This window comes from Arvicanthis niloticus, chromosome 2, assembly GCF_011762505.2.
Source record: "Arvicanthis niloticus isolate mArvNil1 chromosome 2, mArvNil1.pat.X, whole genome shotgun sequence".
Lineage (NCBI taxonomy): Eukaryota > Metazoa > Chordata > Mammalia > Rodentia > Muridae > Arvicanthis > Arvicanthis niloticus.
In genome coordinates this window covers 11,846,683-11,861,629 of record NC_047659.1, presented here as the reverse complement: position 1 = coordinate 11,861,629, position 14,947 = coordinate 11,846,683, and the positions used below count along the sequence as shown (strand labels likewise).

General features: G+C 44.0%; 1 protein-coding gene across 9 annotated transcripts in view; it reads left to right on the top strand.

Moving 5' to 3' along the window:
* Positions 1-14,947, top strand: part of Gapvd1 (GTPase activating protein and VPS9 domains 1) — a 76,754-nt gene that overhangs the window by 56,880 nt on the left and 4,927 nt on the right. For all 9 annotated transcript variants that reach the window (XM_076928566.1, XM_034493977.2, XM_034493978.2 and 6 more), the window contains 6 exons: positions 1,931-2,053; positions 3,842-3,971; positions 6,222-6,331; positions 6,741-6,900; positions 8,584-8,771; positions 11,862-12,075. In XM_076928566.1, the coding sequence (XP_076784681.1) occupies positions 1,931-2,053; positions 3,842-3,971; positions 6,222-6,331; positions 6,741-6,900; positions 8,584-8,771; positions 11,862-12,075 (925 nt within the window). The remainder of the gene's footprint in view (positions 1-1,930; positions 2,054-3,841; positions 3,972-6,221; positions 6,332-6,740; positions 6,901-8,583; positions 8,772-11,861; positions 12,076-14,947) is intronic.

The window sequence follows — 14,947 nt, the reverse complement described above, 5'->3', positions numbered from 1 at the left end:
CCCTTACAGAGAACCTGGGTTGAGTTCTCAGCACCGACATGCTGGTTCACAGCTACCCGTAACTTCAGGTCCAGAGACTCTTCTGCCCTCCTCAGGCACCAGGAACACGTGTGCTACATTTGCATTCATGAGATACTCAAAAACTACTAAATAATTAAATAAGGAAGGAAGGAAGGAAGGAAGGAAGGAAGGGAGGGAGGGAGGGAGGGAGGGAGGGAGAGAAAGAAGGAGGGAGGGAGGGAGGGTGGGTATTTTAAAAGCTATAACCAAAAGTATTACTCCTTAAAAGGATTCTACAGTGGTTGCATTTATATTTTCAAAAAGTCCACCATTAATTATGAATCTCTTGTCACAACTATACTATTATAGCAGACATTTAAATGTATTTGGAAGTCAGGTGTGCTCACAACTATAATCCCCAAATGAGTCTGAGGCAGGAGGTTTGCTACAAGTTCAAGGCCAGTGTAGGCTACAGAGAGACCTGTTCCAAAAAATAAAAATATGCAAAGTACAATTTTGTGAATCATCTATATAACTTGAGATATTTTATAGAAACATGAACAGCAGATACTTGTTTTGTGGAGAGGAAAGGCCTGTGAGCAGGCTGCTCGGTCTCCATCCCCATGCTTTACTCTGCTATGGTAGACTGAAGCCGGCGCTTCTGTGTGCAGTTGTTTCATGAGTAAGTGTCCACATAAGGTGCTTACAACAAGTTCACTGGCACATAGTACGAAGGCAGTAACTATTAGCTGCTGTTGTCATATATACCCGCATACACACATAGACATTTTGATGCTATTTTAGAAATGTTTGCAAATGGAATTCTACCAGAATGTAGACAGCTGGGTTACCTGTTGGCCTAGGAGTTTGCATTTCACTATGGAACTTAATTTTGTATTGAAGATCCATAGCAGTCCATGAATGGCTACTGGTTGAGACTATGGGCTAACTTGTGTGTGTGGTGCTGAGCATCCAACTCAGGGTCTTGTAAATGCTAAGCAAGTCTTTACCACTGAGCTATAGCCCTAGCTTGACATTTTGAGATCGAGTGTTACTGTTGTTCAGGCTGGCCTTGAATTCACAATTCTCTTACTTCTACTTCCCAGGTGCTGGAATTACAAGCATGTGCCACAATAGCAAGCTAGTTCAACAGTTTTGATAACTGATTTGGTTGTCAGAGTAACAGTCCCATCAGTGAAACAATTTGCTTTCTGTGCAGCCCATGGGCCATCCTAGACCCCTAGAATGCCAGGGACCATTGTATGGATAAAAATACCATGTCCTGGCAGCTGCACTGTCATGGAGAGAGGTGGTGTGATAAAATAGGGTGTTCTGTAGCTTTCAAATATGATGTAAAGAGGAATTCGCAAAGAAAGAGTAGAGAAAGCTATTTATCAAAACTAAAGGATTTGGGTCTAATTTGAATAATTATTTTCTCCTTAAGCATGGAGGTGTCTGATTAAGTTGTGTGTATTTTAAAAAATCACAACAAACTCAAAGCTAAGCCTTGGGCTACTTAATGAATTGAAGGTCAGCCTAGGTTATATAGCAAGACTTTTTCTATTTGTCCCCCACTCCTGTCAAAAGAAACCATTGGCAGAAGTTGTGTTAACATGAATTGATAGTTACTTTGACTCGAGCAAAGTAGCAAGTACTTTAGAATTCTTTCTGCACTGAACTTTGACACAGTCATGCAGAATTCCAATAGTGCTCAGGTAGAGTGACTCTTCCTGGTGTCCTGCTTTGGGAAGCTCTTAGACCTAGCAGCGGGGTTAAGTAGGCAGCTGCATGGTGCCTCATAACACTGAGATATGCGCCCTTCTTTAGTCTGACCTCCTAACCTGCCTTGGGATGCTGCTGCTGGTGTTATACTAACAGCAGAGTTGGGATAAACCCAAGGAACTAATTCTCTCTCTCTTTTCCCCTGCAGACGAGCCCAGCCCTAGGCTCAGTGCTCAAGCTCAGGTTGCTGAAGATATTCTGGACAAATACCGGAATGCCATTAAACGGACCAGCCCCAGTGAAGGAGCAATGGCAAATGATGAGAGTGCAGGTGATAATCACAATAGATCTGAACAGTGATAGTTATCTTAGAGATGAGATAGCTCAAACTAATGTAGCCTTTAGAGCAGGCTATCCAAAGGAGCCACAGTATTTGAAAGTCATAGCTTTTGTAAGCATGTCAGGTGCTTCCCACTAAACCTGGGCACCCCAGATGTTCAGATGGTTTAGGGTCATGTAATGGGGCTTGGGTGACAGCCCAGAGGACCTTGATGCAGGTTTTAGTGAGAGGGAACCTCCCCTCCCCACTTTTTAATTGTTTAGAGAAGTAAGATTTGATGTAGTTGTGGGCTTTTAGCAGGGCTGTGGTGGCTAACTCAGGCAACCCTTGTTGCTTGATACTTCTTTTCTACAGTTTCTCTCTCTCTCTCTCTCTCTCTCTCTCTCTCTCTCTTTCTTTCTTTCTCTTCCTCCCTCCCTCCCCTCTCTCCATCTCTCCATAGTGGAATCCTGCCTACCTGTCATAAGAATACGAGTCCTCAAGATATATTTAGGGAAAGCAAAAGCATGAAAAAGCATAGGCAGTTTGCTAAGTCTGTCTATGCCTGTGTATTGATCAGTAACTTGAGCTGTTCTGAGGAGGGCACCTAAAGCTGAAGAGGAACTGAGGGCAGGGAGGGATTCTACCCCTCTGGTTTTCTTTCTCAGGGTTAGGGTGGTAAATAGACTCTACCCTGGAGGGCAGGCTGCTCCTGAAACTCAGAATCCTCCTGCCTGCCTCCCAAGTGCCATATTACCAACATTCTGTCATAATTTCCTTTACAGTATTTAGGAACATTTTATTCCTTTTGATTTAAAAGTGTTTTTTTTTTTTTTTTTCTTTCTTTTTTTTTTGAGACAAAAGTCTCATGTAGTCCAGGCTTGTATCAAACTAACTGTAAAAGTTATTTACTTGATTTTTTTTTAAGATTAATTTTATTTTATGTGTATGTATCTTTCTGCCTACATGTGATGTCTGTGAAGTACAGGTGTGTGATGATTGTGGAGGCCAGAAAAGGGTGTTAGATCTCTGGAACTGGTGTTACACACAGTTACTAGGCACCGTGTGGGTACTCTGAACCAATCCTTGGTCCTTTGGAAGAGAAACCAGTGCTCTTAACATCTGGGCCATGTTTCCAGCCCTGACCTTGAACTCTTGATCTTCCTGTCTCCACTTCAACTCCTAGGGAGGCATCACCACATCTGAGTTATTTGGTGCTGAGACTGGAACCCAAGCACTCTGCTGACGGATTCCCATGCTCCTTGACTTTGTATCTGTATATATTGTCTTGTATTTACTGACTAATTAAAAACATAACAGACGTGGAAACCACAGACCTGGCCTTGATGTGTTTGTGAGCGAGTTAGTCCCTGGCTAAGTCTTAAGTGTGGAAGGGCTTTGTTGAGGAGGGTCAGGAGACAGGAGTGAGCATCTGTTCCAACGTTTGGCAGGAGTCTACGTCTCTTAAAGTGAAGGTAGTGTTAACATGCTTTTGAGGCTCTTAGTTCTATGGTTCAGGGATTCTGAAATTTATTACCTGAATATGAACTTGATTAAGTTATTCCAAATTTGATGCTGTGGTAAGAAGCACAGCTACTCTCTGCTCTAATATCTGCTGTCTTGCTGTATTGCCCTGTGGGTGTTAATAACCTCGTTATATGTCTGAGATTTGTTTTCTTTTTCCAAGAACTCCTATTACAAGACAAACTGACTTTTGATTAAATTTCTCTGATACTCGCTAGTACCTGAAATTTCCACATTAATTGGGCTGTCCTTTTCTTGGGGACCGGTTTTGTTTAGAGGTTATGGGTGATGGTGAAAGTGCTCATGATTCTCCTCGGGAGGAAGCACTGCAGAACATCTCAGCTGACGATCTCCCAGACTCTGCCAGCCAAGCAGCCCACCCTCAGGATTCTGCTTTCTCCTACAGGTAATTTTCCTAGGGGTTGGAACTTTGTGGATTGCACTGTCTTGTTTTTTTTTGGTTTTTTTTTGTTGTTGTTGTTGGTGTTGGTTTTTTTTTTTTTTTTAATAAGAATTATTTATATTATGCATGTGAATACACTGTAGCTGTCTTCAGACACACCAGAAGAGGGTATCAGATCCCATTGCAGATGGTTGTGAGCCACCATGTGGTTGCTGGGAATTGAACTCAGGATCCCTGGAAGAGCAGTCTGTGCTCTTATCTGCTGAGCCATCTCTCCAGCCCTGGTTTTGGTTTTCGAGACAGGGTTTCTCTGTGTAGTCCTGGCTGTCCTGGAACTCACTCTGTAGACCAGGCTGGCCTTGAACTCAGAAATCCGCCTGCCTCTGCCTCCCAAGTGCTGGGATTAAAGGATTGTACTACCATCATCTGGCTCTTTTGTTTTTAAGTATTTTTTTCTTAATCAAGATACAATTACATTTTTTTCCCCATTCCCTTTCCTCCTTCCAATCTTTCATATTTGGTTTTGAATGTTCTTATCACCATTGTAATCATTTGACGTCAACTGATTGTTAAGTATAAAGAACTGGGTGATGACCTTGAAGTGCTTGGTGCACATGTAAGAGGTCGTCCTAAGTTCAATCCTCAGTGCCTGCCTGAAAAAGCCAAGCATGACGGTGTGCACTTGTAATCCCAGTCGGTCCCTACCTTAGTCTGTCTCTAAGCTAGATAACAAGGTTCTCAAATTAACAAGGTTGATGGCCTCTCCTGGGGAATGTCATTGAAGTTGTCCTGTGGTCTGTCCACAGATGCACACCTGAAATATATGTAGACAGAGAGAAAGAGAGAGAGAGAGAGAGAGAGAGAGAGAGAGAGAGAGAGAGAGAAACTAAAGAGAAGAATAGATAAATATTTACTAAGAAACTTACTTTTTGGACCAGGTGGCACACATCTTTAGTCCAGTGGTCAGGAGGCAGAGCCAGGTGAATCTTTTTTTTTTTTTTTTTTTTTTAAGAAAAGACTCTAATTGTGGATATCAGATATCCAGAGCATTAATTCAGGAATTTAAAACATTGTGCCTCCAGGAGCACACAAGTAGCTTAAACAAGTTACCATGCCATTGTCTGTGCAGAATCACCAGCCTGTGTGCTGCACAGGGGGGACCCAGGGAGTCAGGACAAGTTCTACATCAGCTCACTGGTACTTCAGTTCAGTCTTGGCATTGTCTCCTTTTCCCACAGCCTCTTCCCAACAGGACTTGAGAAAGTGACTTTGGGATTCTGACATTTTGTGCTTGTTTGAGGAGTTGCTGCTTCCTCAGACAAGGAGAACACCTTAAAGCACCCCACCCAGTTTGCGTGTATTAGTTTCTGTCTCCATGTCTCCAGTTTTTAAAATTATTTTTTAATATTTATTTCTTTTTACTTTGTGTGTATTGATGTTTTACCTATATGTATGTCTGTGTGAGGATGTTGGATTCTCTGGAACTGGAATTATAGACAGTCTAAGCTGCCATGTGGGTATTGGGAACTGAACCTGGGTCTTCTGGAAGAGCAGCCAGTGCTCTTAACTACTGAGCCATCCGTCCAGCCCCCATTTCTCCATTTGTAACTTTTTATCGTATTGTAGGCTCTACCACATGGCAGCTGGGTCACCAGTTGAAAGTCATAGAACCTAATCTCACAACAAAACTTCCAAGCCGTAGAACACAGCAAGTGGTTTGTTTGTTTGTTTTGTTGTTTAGTTTGGTTTGGTTAAGGGACGAGTTTGTCTGAAGCAGGACCAACATTTGCAGAGAGACTGGTTAGGAAGCATTCAGATTGGGCCGTCAGCATCTGCGCTGTGGCAGACCCTCTCACTACTCTCAGCACTCCGGGTGCTTCAGGAGATCAGAAGATGGCTGTGGCTGACGTTTGGGACCTCTCGAGCCTGCTCAGAGCATTCTAACCCTCCCTCAACCAGTAACTACAGGCTGTGCTTTTCCTTGAGGTGCCAGTCCTTTGAAACTGATCTTTTCTTGTTTGTTTTTCATTTTTTCGAGACAGGGTTTCTCTGTATAGCCCTTTTCTTAAAGAATCATTTGAAGCATTTGAGTTCAGAGCTAACACGTTAACTTACCCATATAGATTTGTAAAGTATGAGCATATCTGGTTGAGGATGTGCTTAGTTGGAAGTCCTGGGTCCCAGCTCCAGCTACCACAAAAGGCTATGATTATCTCTGTAAGTAAACTAATGTGCCCTGTACTTTTTCCTCAGAGATGTAAAAAAGAAGCTGAGGCTCGCACTTTGCTCTGCAGACTCTGTGGCCTTCCCAGTGCTAACTCATTCAACAAGGAATGGATTGCCAGACCATACAGACCCAGAAGGCAAGTGCTTCCTTACTCTCCAATGTGTATGGCTTGAACAACAGAGGCTGCAACCCTTCACCTGTGGTCTAATTTTATATAGTTTTCTAAGTCATTTAAGAGTACCTTTTGTGTATCTGCCATTTGTATTTGGGTACCCACAGAGACCAGAAAGGGGCTGCAGAGCTCCTAGAGCTGGAATTCAGACAGATGTGAGCTGCCTGGAGTGGGTGCTGGGTGGGCTCAGGTCCCCTAGAAAAGCAGCACATAACTCTTCAGCTCCTGGTACTTGGATTTCTGATTGTTGATTTCACAAACTAGAGTGGCAGTAGTGCTTGGTTCTCATGGTTTGTGGTACAGAAGAATTGGCTTCCCAATTACTGAGAGGTTAAGCATCCTAACAGAATTCTTGGTTTTTGTTTGTTTTTAGACAATGAAATTGTATGCTTCTTAAAAGTTCAAATAGCTGAGGCAATTAATTTACAAGATAAGAGCTTAATGGCCCAACTTCAAGAAACAATGCGCTGTGTGAGCCGCTTTGACAACAGGACTTGTAGGAAGTTGCTGGCATCCATTGCTGAAGACTACAGGTACTGTTCCAACCTGACTGCTTTATAGAGCTGACTGGAGAACAATGTTTTGTTTGTTTGTTTGTTTTGGTTGGTCTTTATTGAAGAGATGAATCTAGTACAGGGTTGTGTTTACTTGGATAGAGATTTTAAGAAACACAGTTTAGAAATGCTAACTGACAGTTCTTGCTAATAAAAAAGTGTAATTTACTTCAGCTTTTCATAAAGGTAAATTAGGTTGGGAAACGGCTCAATGAGTAAAGCACAAACATAGGACCCAAGTGTGGTTCTCTGGCACCCAGGCAAAAGGTGGGCATAGTGGTATGTATCTCAACTCCATCTGGGACAAGTAGGTACATATGGGTCCTGGGGACTTGCTGACTAGCTAAAACTGCAGGTTCCAAGTTCAGTGAGAGATCCTGTCTCAAAAGAAAAAGGGAGACGGGGCTACAAGATGTCACTGGATAAAGACACATGCTGTGGGAAGCCTGACAGCCTAAGGTAGAAACCTAGAATTCACAAGAAGAAGGAGAGAACTGAGTTTACAAACATTGTCCTGTGGCCTCTCCATGCATGTTGTGGCACAACTGCAGCCACAATCACACATATACAAATATATATATAGTTTTTGGTTTTCAAGACATGGCTTCTCTATGTAACAGAGCCCTGCCTGTCCTTGAACTCTCTCTGTAGACCAGGCTGCCCTCAAACTCAGAGAGATTCACCTGCCTCTGCCTCCCAACTGCTGGGATTAAAGGTGTGCACTAGCACCCGGCAGTAAATAATATTTTAAAGGCAGATAAATAGGTTCTCTTTCACTGTGAGGCCAGGATATCTAGGCTATGACTTGTATTTTTTTTTTTTTTTTAACATGTGTTAAGAAAGACTATAGACGGCTAGAGAAGCAGAGATGATCTTAGGAGTTGCTGCTGTGTTTTCCACCAAGCCCTTGCCAGTGTCGGGCAGTATGAGTATTGTTCTTAGGCAGAGTGCAGGCTCCCAGCCTTAAGGGCTCTTTTGTCACACTAACACTATAAGTAAATATGTGGTGTGGTTATTGAATGATCTAATGTATACAATTTGTATTTTGTTACAGCAGCCAACTTCCTGGTAAGTGTGGGGTCCTCCAAGCATGGAGACCTTGCTCTGTAATAAAGAAAATGAGCCTGCAGAGGGCCTTGGAGACATATAGTAAGTTAGGTGATGATGACAATGTGGGACAGAAACATGCACAAGGGCTTGCTCTTGTGAGTTGGCAGCGTGGATAGTTCCCAAGACGCTTGTCTACAGCCTCTCATGCCAACTTGTAAAAACCAGTCTGTGAAGCAATTGTTTTAAAAAATTAAGACTCTTAGTTGCTCAAGAAAGTATGCACTGCTATACATCTGATTTCAGTAGCACTTCTCTCCCTCTCCCTCTCCCTCTCCCTCTCCCTCTCCCTCTCCCTCTCCCTCTCCCTCTCCCTCTCCCTCTCCCTCTCCCTCTCCCTCTCCCTCTCCCTCTCCCTCTCCCCTCCCCCTCCCCCTCCCCCTCCCCCTCCCCCTCCCCCTCCCCCTCCCCCTCCCCCTCCCCCTCCCCCTCCCCCTCCCCCTCCCCCTCCCCCTCTCCCCCTCTCTCCCTCTCCCCTCTCCCCCCCCCTCTCTCTCTCTCTTTCTCTCTCTCTTTCTCTCTCTCTTTCTCTCTTTCTTTCTTTCTTTCTTTCAGAAAAAGAGCTCCGTATATTGCTTATCTCACTCGCTGTCGACAAGGACTGCAGACCACACAGGCTCACTTGGAAAGGCTCTTGCAAAGAGTTTTGCGGGACAAAGAGGTGGCCAATAGGTACTTTACCACTGTCTGTGTGCGGTTACTGCTTGAGAGCAAAGAAAAGAAGATCAGGGAGTTCATTCAAGGTAACTAAATGCATTCAGACAGACATCTCCTCAGCATGTGACATGGGGAGAATTGTTCTGCTTTGTACATTTATGGACATGCTAGCATGCCTTACAACAGTTCCTTAAATTACCTGCTTCCTGCCTGCCTGCCTCCCTCCCTTCCTCCCTCCCTTCCTCCCTTCCTGCCTTCCTTTAAGATTTTGAGGCTGGTGAGATAGGAGTTATAAGTACTGGCTTCTCTTCCTGAGGACTAGGGTTCAAGTCCCAGTCCCTATAGCAACAGCCCCAGGGGATTTGCTCTCTTCTAGCCTGTGCAGGCACCAGCCATGGACATAAACAGGTAAAACACCCATGCACAGTAACAATAATCACAACAACAATAATAAAAGAGAAGATTTTTAGTATTTGTGTGTATGTATGGGATTGGGGGTGTAAGCCAGAAGAGGAATCATATCTCCTGGTACTCAAGTTACAAGCTGTTGTAAGCCTCCCAGCTTGGGTGCTGGGAACCAAACTTCTATCCTCTGGAAGGGTACAAGCTGCTTCTAATTGCAAAGCTGTCTTTCTACCTTCTTTTAAAAATATTTTTCATTACTTGTCTTTATAGTCTTGCAGGGTTAGGGCATGTCACATCTCTGATAGGGTTCTCTAGAGGAACATAACTGATAAAATATGTATGTAGAACTTACTGGAATGGCTTACAGACTTGTGGTCCGGGTAGTCCAACAATGGCTGCCATCCACAATGCTAGGCATCTCAACTGGTCTTCAGTAGAATCCAGAATCCTGAAGTAGATTCTAATGCCAGGGAAGGAAAGGACTTAGCAGTCAGACCAGGGCAAGCAGGCAAGCAATGAAAACTTGCTGCTTTTATGTCTTTTATATGGGTTGCCAGCAGATGATGGGGCCTAGATTAAAGGCGGATCTTCCCACCTCAAAAGATCCATATTAAAAGTGAGTCTTTCCACTTCAAATGATTTAATTAATTAAAAAAATAAAAATAAAAAATATAAAAATAAAAATAAAATTCCTCACAGGTGTGTTTAGTCACTTGGGTTTTAGTGGTCAAATTGACAGCTAAGAATCACCACCACAGGATCTGACTTGGGTCTTTAGATTTGCCAGCGGTCATCCTTACCACTGAGCTGTCTCCCAGGCCTAAGTTTTTTGTGCCCTTGGAATGACTTTGGGATTGGTTCTCTGAAAAAAAAAACAGGGAGAAACTTGGATGAACAGCCATCCTTTGAGAAAATCCTCCTCCCTCAGCCTCCCAATGCTAGATTATAGGTGTGAGACTTTAAAGATTATTAAAAGCAGGGCATGATAACATGCAACTTAAACCTTAGGATTCAGGAGGCTGAATTTATGTCAGCCTTGGCCACAAAGAGACTTTGTGTCAAAGGAAAAAACATAAACATGGTGGTAAATTCTGTAATCCAAGCTGCTCAGGGGGCTGAGGAAAGATCAGAAGTTTAAGGTCTTCCTGGGCTGTTGAGTGAGTTTGAGACCAGGGAGGATTAGGAATTCAAGGTTACCTTGCACAATTTAATGAGACAGCCCCCCCACCACACCCCCGTTTCAATATTAAAAGCAAAAGCATGTCAATCAGTAATGACACACACCTTGAATCTCTGCATTTGGGAGGCAGAGGCAGGCATATCTCTGTGAGTTCAAGGCCATCCTGCTCTACAATGGCAGTTCCAGAATAGCCAGAGCTACACAGCGAGCCCCTGATTGGGGGGATGGGGGTGTCTAAAGCAGACTGAGGTCCTAAGTTCAGCGTCAGCTGTATTCTGTATGTGAAGCCCTAGATTCAATCCCCAGTACTGTAGAAAGAAAAATTACAAGTATGAGGGACTGATATCAAGTGTCTAAGTTGTATTATTTTTGTCTGAGGTTGAGCATCTCTATATTAAAAATGGAACAGGAGCTGCAGAGATGGCTCAGCAGTTAGGAACACTTGCTGGTCTTCCAGAGAACATTGGAATCAATTCCCAGCACCCACATGGCAGCTCTCTGACTCTAGTTAGACATCAGACAGCCTCTGGCCTCTGCAGGCATCAGGCACACATGAACCCATACGCATTTAAAAGAAGATTGGAGATGTTAAAATTTTGGATCTCCTTTTTATTTTTAATTTTTATTATTTTTAATTCAGAGTCTCATATAGGCCAGGCTAGCTCAAACCCACTATGTAGTCATGGCTAGCCATGATTATATAGATTTTCCTCCCTCTTACTTCCAAGTGTTGGTGTTAAAGGTGTGTGTTGTGATGCCCAGCATTGATTTTTGTGGCTTTTTGAGACAGAGTTTCAGTGTGTACCAGCTAGCCTCCAGCTTGTGACCCTCCTACCTCAGCCTTCCAAATGATGAGAATTTAGGCATTTTCACCATGACTAAGTTACACTCATATGGTTTTTAAAAATTGTGTGTATTTTATATTTAAATGTTCACATATTTCTTAATTTTCTCTGCTTTTGATATTTGGCTTTAAGATTATGGTGTAGTATCATTTGTTAATTAGAATGATTTCTGTACACCCCCCCTCCACTGCCCCCTACTTTTCCATGAGAGTCATGCTCTAAGGCTACCCCTACATAGTAGAGACTTAAACTGTGTCTAGTACTGAACCCTGCATATTGAATGGATAACTGAGCTCTAAGGGAGGTGACTGGGTAGGCCATGCACACAGTGTGGCTGTCCTGTCCTGCAGTGGCTAGAATGGGGGTTTCTAGACTTCTTCATGCAGAACAGTGTGCAGTTTAAACAGTAGGAACAGCCTGGGAAGATGGCTCAGTGATAAAGGCATGCCACCAAGCCTGATGACCTGAGTTTGATTGCTGGGGTTCATATGGTAGAGAAAACCAACTCATGCAATTGACCTCCGACCTCCACGTGCATGCTCTGGAGGTACATACCCCTGACAAGGAAGTAAATGTAAAGAGAGATAAGATTAAATGTACAAATGTGTATTTCTAGAACTTTTCTATTTAATACTTTTAGATAAGAATAGTGGAAACAAAACAAAACTGAAGATGCAGGGTCTACTGTACTTCTCCTTTAGGGTTACTTCTGTGGCATATTTTAAAGAATACTGTTTTTCTTGGAGACTTTCAGAAACTTACTGCTGCTGATGATAAAACGGCTCAAGTGGAGGATTTTCTACAGTTCCTGTACGGTGCGATGGCTCAGGATGTCATATGGCAGAATGCCAGTGAGGAGCAGCTGCAGGATGCCCAGCTGGCCATCGAGCGGAGTGTGATGAATCGGATCTTCAAGCTTGCTTTCTACCCTAACCAGGACGGGGACATCCTTCGTGACCAGTGCGTGCTTCTGTGTGAATGGCTGTGCTGGGCTACAGAGATGTCTTAGTAAAGAAAATGTATCTGTTACCATTTGCACTCATCAGAGTTGTGCAGTCAGAATGGATGCTGATATGTAGCTTGAGGGGATGTGCACAGTAGGAAGAGACTAACTAGTATGGCTAGCCTTTCTGAGAGGCTCTGCTGTGTGCCTGCCTCACACCGACTTCTGTCTGCTCTGTGTGGATCCTGACCCAGCATCACTTTCTGAGGAACCTGTTTCCTGTCTAGCTTAAATTACACATTTGTTTCATGGTTGTCATTTGCCATTTGTTTGAGTCATGATTTCTTCTTTTGTTTAAAGGTTTGTTTATCTTATATGTATTAGTGTTTGGCCTGCATATGCACCATGTGCATATCTGGTGCAGTCATAGGTCAGAGAAGGCATCAGATCCTTTGGAACTGGAGTTTCAGATGGTTGTGAGCTGCCGTGTAGGTTGTGGGAACCAAATGAAGTTCCCTTCAAGAGTAGCCAGTACTCACAGCTGAGTACCCTAAGAGTAGCCAGTACTCATAGCTGAGTACCCTAAGAGTAGCCAGTACTCATAGCTGAGTACCCTAAGGGTAGCCAGTACTCATAGCTGAGTATCCTAAGGGTAGCCAGTACTCATAGCTGAGTATCCTAAGGGTAGCCAGTACTCATAGCTGAGTACCCTAAGAGTAGCCAGTACTCATAGCTGAGTATCCTAAGGGTAGCCAGTACTCATAGCTGAGTACCCTAAGGGTAGCCAGTACTCATAGCTGAGTACGCTAAGGGTAGCCAGTACTCATAGCTGAGTACCCTAAGAGTAGCCAGTACTCATAGCTGAGTATCCTAAGGGTAGCCAGTACTCATAGCTGAGTATCCTAAGGGTAGCCAGTACTCATAGCTGAGTATCCTAAGGGTAGCCAGTACTCATAGCTGAGTATCCTAAGGGTAGCCAGTACTCATAGCTGAGTACCCTAAGGGTAGCCAGTACTCATAGCTGAGTATCCTAAGGGTAGCCAGTACTCATAGCTGAGTACCCTAAGAGTAGACAGTACTCATAGCTGAGTACCCTAAGAGTAGCCAGTACTCATAGCTGAGTACCCTAAGAGTAGCCAGTACTCATAGCTGAGTATCCTAAGAGTAGCCAGTACTCATAGCTGAGTACCCTAAGAGTAGCCAGTACTCATAGCTGAGTACCCTAAGAGTAGCCAGTACTCATAGCTGAGTACCCTAAGAGTAGCCAGTACTCATAGCTGAGTATCCTAAGGGTAGCCAGTACTCATAGCTGAGTACCCTAAGGGTAGCCAGTACTCACAGCTGAGTACCCTAAGGGTAGCCAGTACTCATAGCTGAGTATCCTAAGAGTAGCCAGTACTTACAGCTGAGTACCCTAAGGGTAGCCAGTACTCATAGCTGAGTACTCTAAGAGTAGCCAGTACCATAGCTGAGTACCCTAAGGGTAGCCAGTACTCATAGCTGAGTACCCTAAGAGTAGCCAGTACTCATAGCTGAGTATCCTAAGGGTAGCCAGTACTCATAGCTGAGTACCCTAAGCCTTTCCAGACTCAAGTCATGGCTTGTTAACCCAATGGCCCTGAAATTTGGAGCCTGGTAGTTATGTGATCTGAGAGCCTGATCTGGGTGTGGTGGGTGTTGAACAACACTCATGGCCCAACCAGTCATGGCAACTGACTCTAGACACTGCTAGACAGTCCCTCTTTACACCTCTCCCCTATTAGGGCTTGAACTTTAAGGTCTTGGGCATGGCGGGCAAGCACTCTTTGGGGGGGGGAGGTGAGGGGGCAACAACACGTGTCTTAAATTGCTCCTCACCTGTTTCTTAAGATAAGGTGTCTGTTGAATGTAGGGCTCGAGAATTCAGCTAACCCAGCTGTCCACCAAGCCCCAGGGAGCCTGCTGTTGCTGCCCTTGCAGCGCTGGACGGATAGGCGTGCACAAAGGCTAGAGTTCCGACCCAGGCCTTCCTTCTCACTTTGCAAGTCAGGCCGCCTCCCCAAGCCTCCCATACTCCATGACTGTCTCAGGGTCACATGCTGTCTGTCTTCCCTAGGGCTGTGCCTATCATGAGAGCAGGAAATAATGCTTTTAAACCAGGTGTTGTATCCTATACCACTAAGGCCAGCACTTGGGCAGCTTAGGCAAGAGGCTCACCTCAAATTAAGGTCTGCACAGGCTATAACGTGAGACCCTGTTCCCTGTAAAAACAAGCCACTTTTATCCACCATTGTGACAGAGCATCAGGGACAAAGCTTGGCTTCGGAAATGTGCTCACTGTATATTTATTGAGAAGTAATAGCTGTGTATCTGGATATCAGCAAGCATCTATAATTGTATGGTATATGACATCTATCTCAATGAAGCTGTTTTTAGGGACTGGAGAGATGGCTCAGCAGTTAAGAGCACCGACTGTTCTTGAGGTCCTGAGTTCAATTCCCAGTAATCACATGGTGGCTCACAACCATCTGTAATGGGATCTGATGCCCTCTTCTGGTGTATCTGAAGACAGCAGTGTACTCACATACATAAAATAAATAAATCTTTACTTAAGAAAGAAAAAAGAGAACAAGAGAGAGAGAGAGAGAGAGAGAGAGAGAGAGAGAGAGAGAAAGCAAGCTGTTTTTTTAAAGTTATCTTACAGGCTAGAGATATAGCTCTGTGGTAGGCTACAAAGGACCCTGGGTTTGATCCCAGTACCATAAGTAAAAAAGAATCCTGAGCCAGGCAAAGTGGCACTAGCCTTTTGGGAAGACTGAGGCAGACATTTACAGGGTCCAAGTCCATGGTGAAACCTTCTCGAAAAAAAAAAAAAAAATCAACCCTGTTGGGGGTGAGGTGGGATAGAAT